Source organism: Ceratina calcarata, unplaced genomic scaffold (genome assembly GCF_001652005.2).
Source record: "Ceratina calcarata isolate Rehan_Ccalc_2016 unplaced genomic scaffold, ASM165200v1 scaffold541.2, whole genome shotgun sequence".
NCBI classification, from domain to species: domain Eukaryota; kingdom Metazoa; phylum Arthropoda; class Insecta; order Hymenoptera; family Apidae; genus Ceratina; species Ceratina calcarata.
In genome coordinates this window covers 144,203-154,293 of record NW_017176579.1, presented here as the reverse complement: position 1 = coordinate 154,293, position 10,091 = coordinate 144,203, and the positions used below count along the sequence as shown (strand labels likewise).

Sequence of the window (10,091 nt, the reverse complement as noted above, 5' to 3'; positions counted from 1 at the left end):
TCATTATAAGACCACGTAAAAACTGACAAAAATCGAAATCTGGTACACTTGAGGATTCGAAAGGGTGCTCTTTAGGTATAAGTGTATGTCTGTTCGTGAATGTATGTGAAGAGTACAAGTTGCAGTACGAATGTCTTTTTAACTTATCTTAGGAATTATGATTATTGGTCGAATATTGATGTCTCCATCTCCGATTTCTCTTTCTTCTAATATCGGTTCCCGTCTCGCGACCTTCTGTACACGAGCAATAGTACAGTAATATAATGTATAATATACTTATATAATCTTTTTTCTTTATTATCTATACTTTTCTTTCTTACTAGGTACACCTAGAGCGAAGCGTTACGGTGTTATCCTTCTTAGCTAAACCATCCTATCCATCAGTTTCTCAATATCCCACGATTAACTCTCCGTCTACTATAGCGGAATCACGAGTTTCGTTGCCGAACTCCTCGTTTCGAGAGCGATAACGTACTAAGCGGCGGAGTGGTATGCATGTGAAATGCATCCTCGCCTCGTCTCTCACAAGCTAGAAGCGATTAGCGAGCAAGCTTGAGGAAAATTGCAAACATTTTGAAATACACGGTTCTTTAACAAAACTTCATTTCGAACTTGAGAGTTTCATTTATTTGTCCAAATCGTTCAAATAATTTTGCTAGGTAATAACGTGCCACATCTGGGAAACTGTTGATTAGAATAGTTAAAGCCAAGGAGCTTGAAACGGGTTAACACGGATCCAGAATGTATTACTTTAGGTTTCATTCTTAACTTGTGACACATTCTTGACACGCATCATTTTTTTGTTTCGTTCTATAAGGAAAGGCCAGTTGCTCATAAAAAGTTCTAAACGATTAAGGTGAGAATGACGCGAGCGAAGACACGCAGAGTAATTTAATTTCAGTGATAAAAATATTTTTTTACGTAGGAAGTTGGATGTAGAAACATGAATTGCAGTTTATAATATTTTAATAGTTACAGTACTTATACAACTACAAGCTTTTTGCTTTTGATTTCTTTTCAGTCAAAATTGTTTTATCATATTCATGAGATTCTTTTATGATTAAAGTTACACCAAACATGATATAATTTCGATTATGTTTATTCATACATGAAAAATGCTAGTGATTCAGTTTTTACTTAAGAAGTTACATCGTGTTTGATGTCATTTTAATCGGAATAATTTGTGGAAAGAGACATTCAAAATTAAAAATTTGTTGTTTTTAGTATTGTTTAGTAGATTAGTATTGTTTCACACAGATATTCGATTCCAGATTACATTAATCGAGACCGAACATCACGATGTCATATTATTCATATATTATTATATTCGTTTCTTTGTTTCTAAACGAGATAACTCTTAGCAGTGTAGATGAAAAACGACATGTTCATATTTATTGACAGAATATTGCAAATTGTGCAATTACTCCCATCAAGAATTGGAAGTAGTATCAATGAGAAGAATTAAACTACACGCGTTTTTATATGGACACGTTCTTTCACTTATATTTGCATGAATCTACTCACGAAACAATTCTCACGTACTACAGAATATCAGTTTGCGATACGTCTATTCTGATAAAATACTGGCATAAAATACAATGATTAAATTTGGCTACTTCTACATCCAACATTCTTTGCAAATTCATTTACATATTTAGTTTCGAGATTACATTTACTGAGATAATTATACATAACTGAAACGTCAGCTTCGCTTGCGTATATTCCTATCGAGGTATTCTCTTATTGGTACGAACATGGTTCCTGTATGAGTGCATGCGTGTGTATATAGTTTTTTCATTAAAATTCTATCACGCGTTTTGGCCCCTCGTCCGCTGCAGGGAAGGAAAACGAAATCGTGCCGAGCACGTAACGCAGAAATTGGCAAGTGCGTGGATGTCGCGTTCGCCAGTCGCGACAGAAATACAATGAATTAAGAATCACGCGAGCGTGCCTGGTCATCAAGATTAGGACCACCGATTTAACAGCGTCGCTACCCAAGTATTTAAATAAATTACTAATTAACGAAGAAATTGCTGATCAATTTGCCAATTTTCCATTATTTTATACTCATATATCAATCAATTGTTTTCTATCATATAGATAATTTTGCTTGAGTGTCTTAATTAATCGGCGGTCCTAACTCGAACGATCCACTGCAACGAATCCGAACTCACGGTGCACAGTCTTGCTTCGGAAATCGGCCTAACGAAAACAGGCAAACGTTCCCATTGTTGCGTTGCGAACAGGCAACTGATCCCGCCTACAATTCGCTTATGTACAATTACAATTTACTCGCACTTAAATGAGGGTACGGGTCGTGTTTTTAAGCGCCGAATTGGTGTTTACCGAATATCATACTTAATACAATTAAACTATTATAAATCTTATTATCCTGGAATAGAATTTGAAATTGCGAATTCTTATAGCTCAACATCAGCAATTCCATTCAAACAGGACATATTCGTTTGATTAATTACATTTACATTCTAAAAATTTACAAAAAAAATCTTTTAATAAAATCGATAAGTAATTCTAAATGATTTTTATTAATTCATTCTAATCTAATCGACAAATAGAGGTAGCGAGGCTGAAAAATTCTGTTTTCAATACAGTTATTGTTATTTAAATAAACTGCGAATAAAAACACGGCGCGTACGCGAAGGAGAGGAATAAAGTAAATATAGGACGGATATGTTTAACCTTCGAGCTAGAAATTCACCCTATACAATTTCTACGTTGCTTATGAATATTACTCGCATCAGAGATTTCACATTTAAGGTTGTTAATACATTTTACAACGCGTCGTTCTCGCGATAACTACGAGCCTCTCGATTCTATGAAGGACTTACACGAGGAGATGTCGTCAGATTTATTTAGCAAAAGTCAATGAAAAAATCGAATTTTATTCAATACAATGTTCCATAAAATGGTCACTCGTTGAAATAACTGAACATATAATAAATAATTATTTATATTTCATGGAAAAGCAATATTTGATTAAGATCAGTAAATAATTTCATCTTGTCCAAAGCCGTGCTGAATATTAAACTTTGATCGAAATAAAAGAAAACTGATACTATAATTTTTACCTGAATTTCCGACGACGTTCCTCGTTGGGACACGAATACAGACAGCTGTTTTCATTCTTTTCCAGAGGTATTCATGTATGTACATGTGCAGAAAACGTAGGTAGTAGCACACGTCGAGTAAACGCTAGTGATTTCCCTTTTACATTTACATACATTAAAGCTGCACCTTTACGTGTATATACGAATACACATCTAATGTAAGTGTTTATATACAACGATGTTGCTACCCCAGCTGAATTTCATCCACACGTTAATGATCCGATTTCTCCTGTTAACAAGCTTCCTTTTTACTTGTTTCGGTTTTCGTTCAATTCTGTTTAAATAATGAGTATCAGATTTCCTCTTCATTAGATATCATCTGATGCATATTACAGCGTTTTTATTTTACAGCGACTTTCATTGAAGCATGATTTGTTTAATAAATTTAAGTCTGCTGCAAATGTCCTGGAGATCATGATTAATGATTATAAAGAAGAAAAGAATTACAAATTATATCCTGGACACATAATTTACGATTATTGCTTTCAATAATACATAATAGATTCATAATTTACTTTATTAATCCATCATGACATAATGGATTCATTTCAATTAATTAAACTTTAATATATCATCTCGTACCTTGAAGTGTTTCATTTTCTTGGCATAGGAAAAATATTATAATAAAAATTTCGTGCTCTTTCACAATTTACAAATTAAATCGGAGAAATTGGATCGTCTTAGAGGGTTTTGATGAAAATCTAGATTTTGGAAAGCAGGCGAAATTTCCTCTTGTCGCGGAGAAATTCACACCCGTATCGAGAAAAACCGGCATGGGGCTCGGCGTTCTTAGCCCGAAGACTTTCAACTTGATGCGACATCGTGTTTAATTTCGACGCTTGTGCGACGGATCGATTGATGAACCGATCGACTTTTTATTTTATGTAAAAACAAACACAAGTGATTCAGAGAATTCGTTCTAAAATTCGTAAGAGTTTGATGAAGAATTTTAAGTCTCTTGATCTTTGCAAAAAAAAAATCAAAGGACAGGTTCTAATTTATGTACCTTAAAAGTAGGCAGCCGAAAAATAATGTTTGGAATAAATAATCAAAAAATGGGATTGATATATATATTGTTTTCACTCAAATATAGTATCATGGACTTTGCTTCTAATATTTTCTATATTTTTGAATACTGTGTTGTTTAGAATTTAGTATGTTCATGCTAAATGCATTAAAATACGCAGTCTATTTGTAAGTGTATAGTTACTCCGTTACTAACTGAATAAAAATGTAAATATGGAATATTTGGGGTGAAGACAAATGTAGACATTGTGAAGAAAGACATGAGAAATTGTTATAACTAACGAGTGGATTTGTTATCATGTTGCTCGTTTCTTCAAAGATGAAAGTCTTCGTTCCTATGAAGAGACGTACGCTGATAGTTACACACTAATTGTAAGAAAAAACAGGTACGGACAAAGACAGCGTTCCCATTGAGCGGTACGCTACGGAAAACCCGTCGACGACATTATCATTACCATTATTAATATTATTACTATTATAATTAGCGTCCCTTCAACACTCGTTAGCACTTAATCGAGAACGGGCGATTGTGCTCTAAGTACGTACGGTTTTCTCGTTTCCTTTACTTCCTTTCTTGTGTGTATTAATGTGTGCTCGATTTTCGCCGCCTACTGCAGCATTTCAGTAATTTTAGGCTACCCTTACGATGAAAACTCAACGATCTATAATTTCTATTATATGTTTCGAATAGTAATATATGCGCGAGATAAGCTCGGAAAGTGACGACTGACTCTTTTATAATCTACTTTCTTCGATTACATTAAATTGGTTCAAAGTACTATTTTATAATTTGACATTGAATGAATTAATGCGCTTTATGGAAATAGACAAGAGACGTAAGAACTTATTTCATTCGTTACGTACATATAATTAAATAAACTTAATTCGTTTGACATTGTTAATTGTTTGATGACTGATCAAAGCGTTCATCTCAAAGTTAAATTACTGTGGAGGTACGAATCTGGACCTGCTTGACGGCAACGTAGCGTCTCGTGAACTTTGACAAGCATAGTGAACAATGCGACGTGCTTTGTGTCGATCGCGAGGAAAACCGAGACGAGAAATACAAGACATAGATCTGCGAAAGGGATGGTTCGGTCGAGTGATAAAAAGGGTAACGACGAGAATCGATGACGTGTATAAACGCGATAAATAAATGGTATAAATAGTCACAGGAGTATTCTTTTTACATTCGAATCGTATTAGCCATAAGGACTTCGTCTTCTGTATATTCCTCGCAAGCAGCTTTCGATCAATCATTAACTTCAACCTAATAATAAAATCCACGTAGAAAATGAGTAAATTCAAAAATATTTATATTATTTGTATTCAGTATCATTCTATGTTTGAAATGGATTAGATTTTGATTAAATTATAAATTGTTTGAGATGCAAAATGCAATGGCAAATATATTTACTTAAATGATATATTGCTCACTGTTGACGTCAAATACTCGAAATCAAATGTAAAACACACGTATAAAATGTAGGAGGAACTGAAACGTTTTTCTCATTTCTGATCAATTGTAAAATTGGATTCACATTACGTGCCGCTTTTGTTACCATCAAAAACTGTTTGTTAACATGTACATGCTCACGGAATTCCAAACCTGTACGTTGAATACGAATCGGGCTTTGAATAATCGTACTTCCTCGCGTCCGCTTAATGATTTAGCCAGATCACTTTCTTGACGTCGCTCGTCGCGTTTACATATACCACTGAGACTCCGGCACGGTAGATACGTGACTGCTCTACGCGTGAATTCATGAGCCTCTCCGTAGCCTAAAATTACATATGTTCCTGAAGAACACGACGGCACGTCGGATTTTTCATTCCTCGGACGCTGTCTGCGTCGTATCCCCGTCCTCGCGGCTTTCACTGCTCGCTTTCTGCTCCTGCTCCTTTTGCGCCCGAGCCTCCGCGTCTGTTCAATAAAAAGATATGCATTTGTTCATATAAAAATTTAATAAATATATTATAAATCATTCTTAACATCAAGCATGAATTTTCAAGTTGATGTCATATTATAATTAAAATGGAATTAAAGAATTCATGAAAAAATTGAGTATGCCTCACAGGATATTTTAATATTGCACAAGTAAATCAATATCGACAAATGGATGTTAAATGAGAAAACGATTGAATATATGACGATACCTCGAACGGCTTGTTCCTTCCAAATTTTCTTGTTCTCAGCGAGGCAAGGAATCCAGGGCTTGCCGATCTTGAATCTTCTTTCATTTGAACCTGCGGATTATTCGTTGTGTGAATAGGAACGCGGTGTGTCGAGATGGAAGTAAACGAAACGCATTAAAGCGTGACACAGATAGGGAGGCTTTATCGCTCACCGTTGTTTGACTCGTCGACACTTTCCTTGACGTTCAACGGAGTGAGAACCGTCTCCAACATGTCACTGCACACCTGCATGCTCGGCTCAACGATAAACTCGATGAATCCTATTTGCGATTCGGCCACCAGCGTATTGTTGCGATCGCACAGCGGCGAGAACGGCAGCCCGAGTTCCTTTTCCTTGTCACCCTGCCTGAAGAACTCCTCCAGCAGCTGCATCGTCCATCTGTATAAAAAATAGGTACATCGAAATGCTTTAAAAATCCCTTCAAATATTTTAGTGGAAACAAAATTTGAAATCTGATCGTTTAACTTGTTCGTATAAAAGATAGTTCTTTTTTAATATGTAACAGTAAACAAAGTTATTCATTAAACAAAATGAGAATTGAAGGAAGATTTCGTGAAATGATCAAGAAAATTACTTAAAAGAAACTCTTCACAAACGAAGTATTTCTTTCTTCTTGCAAAATTTCATTAAAGAATATGTCAGAAACAAGATATTACTTTAACAACTTCATTTGTGAATTGGTTAAACTTGCACGATTTTAATTGAACCCAACTGTAACTTAAATTTTATTTATTTCCCCGTTGAAAACGACTGTTAAATTTATAAAACAATCGTAAAGTCGTACCTGTGATGAAGATCCCATCTTTTTGCCGGATGCGAGATGTCGCAGCAGTGGAGAACGAGGCTGACTGCCTTGCTCTTGTCGACGCTCGGCTCCGCCAGGCTGAGGATGTTCTTCATGTTCTTCAGCTGTTGGAAGTGAAAACTCATGTCGGTCGCGAGTACCATGTCGATCACCAATGATCGGAACTCGCGGAACTCCTCCCTCGATAAATTCTGCAGTATGTTGCACTCGTCCTCTCTCAGTATCCTGAAGAAATACTCTTGTTCAGAATTCAGATTTGATCCAGTCTATTAAAGTCATTTATTACAGCAATTTAATTACTAACTAGCGAATTAATTTTTATAACAGCATTGCATTAAATTTGTACATTCTTATTATTATCTTTACTATATTATGTATTCAATGATTTATAAAATGCTAATAACTATGGAATAAATATATTTTAAATGAAGTAAACAAGTTTTGATGGAACTTTGTATGAGAATTGAAATGAAGACTGATCATTGTAAATAGAATTGTTAACAATATGAAATTCGTACGTACCGGAAGCTCGCGGAGATGTGGTGATTCTCGAGCACAGCTCGATCGTTATAGAGGAGTGCCGTATCGCTGCCGGACATTACGTGGAAATTGTTTGTGGTCCCAGTGTGCTCGTAATCGTGAATAATCGCGGCCACCAGTGTAGCGAATATCTCTAGGTCGGTCAGCCAATTCTATGAAACAGAGAACTTCTATTTCTACTTTTTTCTATGGGAAATGATCGGAGCGAGAGAATCGGACGAGCTGAAATTTGTTTGCGACGCGTCCTGCGGGATTCGTTCGTTTTGCGCGTAGATACTTGAGAGACTCGAACGGGGAAACCGATTGTTTGCTAACTTTTCAACAACTAACTCCTGGCTGCAACACGATTGTCTAGTTCGAGAAACTGCGGTTAACTGGTTTTCTTCGTTCGATTCTGGTCTTTGTTCATCCATTTTTATAATATAATGAATCATCGTCATTATACTAAATTAGAACTTTTAGAGAGTAAGGGTTCTGCAACCCAAAAAAGATTTCTCCAATGTTGACCAGAAACAAAAGAAATTTAATTGCTACTATAAACCTCATTCGGAGACTTACCATAAGTCCCGTTTGGCATAAGATGTAATGCATGGTCTGCGCGACATCAGCTGCATGTAGATTATTGTGGTACGGATTCCGATGCCTGCAGTAACCCTCCTCGACCCTCCCCAAGAAGCATTCCAGCACCGTCGCTGGTACTTTGAATTTATGGATCATCCCATATCGATTTAGTAAATCATATCCGAGATACTTGACCGGCTGGCCCATCGCCGCCTCGCTCAACGAAAACAAGTCGAACGACCATTCGTCCAAAGTCTTTAATCAAAAGAAGATTAATTACAGTCTGTCCAGAACTCCATGAAATTGTAGACTATTATAAGTTCAATTATACATTCATTGAATTCAAAGACGAACTTATTGAAGAAACGAATGAATGAATTATCGCAAGAAAATTATTTTCTGTGTTCTTTTGTTTAAAACACGATGAATGCAGTTATTGATATCAATGAACGAACTTAGGATGATATACAAGATCATTCAAGAAATATATTTAATAAATGAAATGTCACTTTTGTGAAGGGCTGACTGGTTTCATTTATTAAGAATCAAACAATCTTCCGATCTATGTTTAGTAAAGCTTTTTTTCTCAGTACAGTGCATCCTATATACCATATAAATATTGAATGGTTGTTTTTGAACACCCTGTATAATATGAAAAGCTTCATGCATGCCGCAATTGTTTAAACAATGAAGGACAATGCTATTTAAATTACATTTTTTTAATTAATATCAAAACTGTGTCTTTTTGCACAAAAAACTGCAGTTTAGCAACAAGAATTCTCGGCAATGAATAGACGTTTATAAGGTTTGTACCTTGAGCACTTTGACCACCTCCTGCGGGAACTGCATGAGCGCGGTGTTCGTCACCCGCCTGTAGATCCGATCGACGAAGATCCCAGCTCTGATCGCGTGGGCGACCGAGCGGAACTTTGGTTTCTCGTCGGCCTTCCGCCTGGTAGTAGCGAGCTGCCTGGTGAACGTTGACGCCAGCCACTCGCGTACCTCCGGCGGCACCGCGTCCGGTTGCACCTCCGAGAGTTCGTCATCCTCGTCGGCCAGCCGCCTAAGGAAAACGAGTACCGGTTAAATGATACGCGGTGAGACCAGGGCACGATCGCGAATCGGCTCCGAATCACAATGGACAAACCCCCTACCTTTGCTAGTTCTCTCTTTTTTTTTTAAATTAAATTAAATATGCGTATAATTGTGGTCTCCCCTATTTAGAATACAATTCTTTCCCTCTCTTAACCGATTTCATCTTTTACGTTTCTTGATTTCTGTCCATTGAGTTATAAAGCTCAATGTTTCTCTGTGATAAGAAAAAAGAAACGCTCGGTACAATTGTTTTGAGGGTATTATTTTGTCACGATCATTTTTAAAAAATTGCGTTCTCACGCCTGAATTTGTAATTGATAAGTAAAGATAATTAGTATGATTTCTGAACATAGGTACCATGTGGATTTTGTTTCAAAGCAAAGATAATAATGGAAGTTGCATAGTTGCGGTTGGATACACTACCTAGTCATGTTTTTCTGTGTTTTTTTTTTACGGTTAATGGTTCGATGCAGTTGGGAACCATGTGAGAGGAGTTCTTGTACGTATTACACTGCTTTGTGCTGCGAGCATTTCTGGTGCGCTTTTGGAAACTGCGCTTCTGATTTTTATCTCTTTTTTTTATCGTGTATATGCAACTGTTGCATTTTTTTTCGATTCCCTTTGTACATGTTTGATAACTATACCGCAGAAACCGATTGATGAAAAATTTCACAAACTTCGTTTGATAAAAAAATTGTTCTTTAAAATTGTATATTATATGAAAACACCAAGTCGTAAT

The 10,091-nt window shown here is 36.2% G+C and overlaps 2 protein-coding genes across 7 annotated transcripts in view; one reads left to right on the top strand and one right to left on the bottom strand.

The window, feature by feature from the left end:
* LOC108628839 (alpha-glucosidase-like) overlaps positions 1–10,091 on the top strand; it is a 51,075-nt gene that overhangs the window by 4,239 nt on the left and 36,745 nt on the right. The gene's annotated exons all lie outside the window — the stretch shown is intronic.
* The window catches only part of LOC108628838 (calcium/calmodulin-dependent 3',5'-cyclic nucleotide phosphodiesterase 1), a 141,698-nt gene continuing 135,073 nt past the window's right edge, over positions 3,467–10,091 (bottom strand). For all 5 annotated transcript variants that reach the window (XM_018031034.2, XM_018031032.2, XM_018031033.2 and 2 more), the window contains 7 exons: positions 9,071–9,320; positions 8,255–8,512; positions 7,679–7,848; positions 7,136–7,381; positions 6,503–6,729; positions 6,312–6,401; positions 3,467–6,078 (listed from right to left, as the gene is read on the bottom strand). In XM_018031034.2, coding sequence (XP_017886523.1) covers positions 5,984–6,078; positions 6,312–6,401; positions 6,503–6,729; positions 7,136–7,381; positions 7,679–7,848; positions 8,255–8,512; positions 9,071–9,320 — 1,336 coding nt within the window. In that variant the 3' untranslated portion in view covers positions 3,467–5,983. The remainder of the gene's footprint in view (positions 6,079–6,311; positions 6,402–6,502; positions 6,730–7,135; positions 7,382–7,678; positions 7,849–8,254; positions 8,513–9,070; positions 9,321–10,091) is intronic.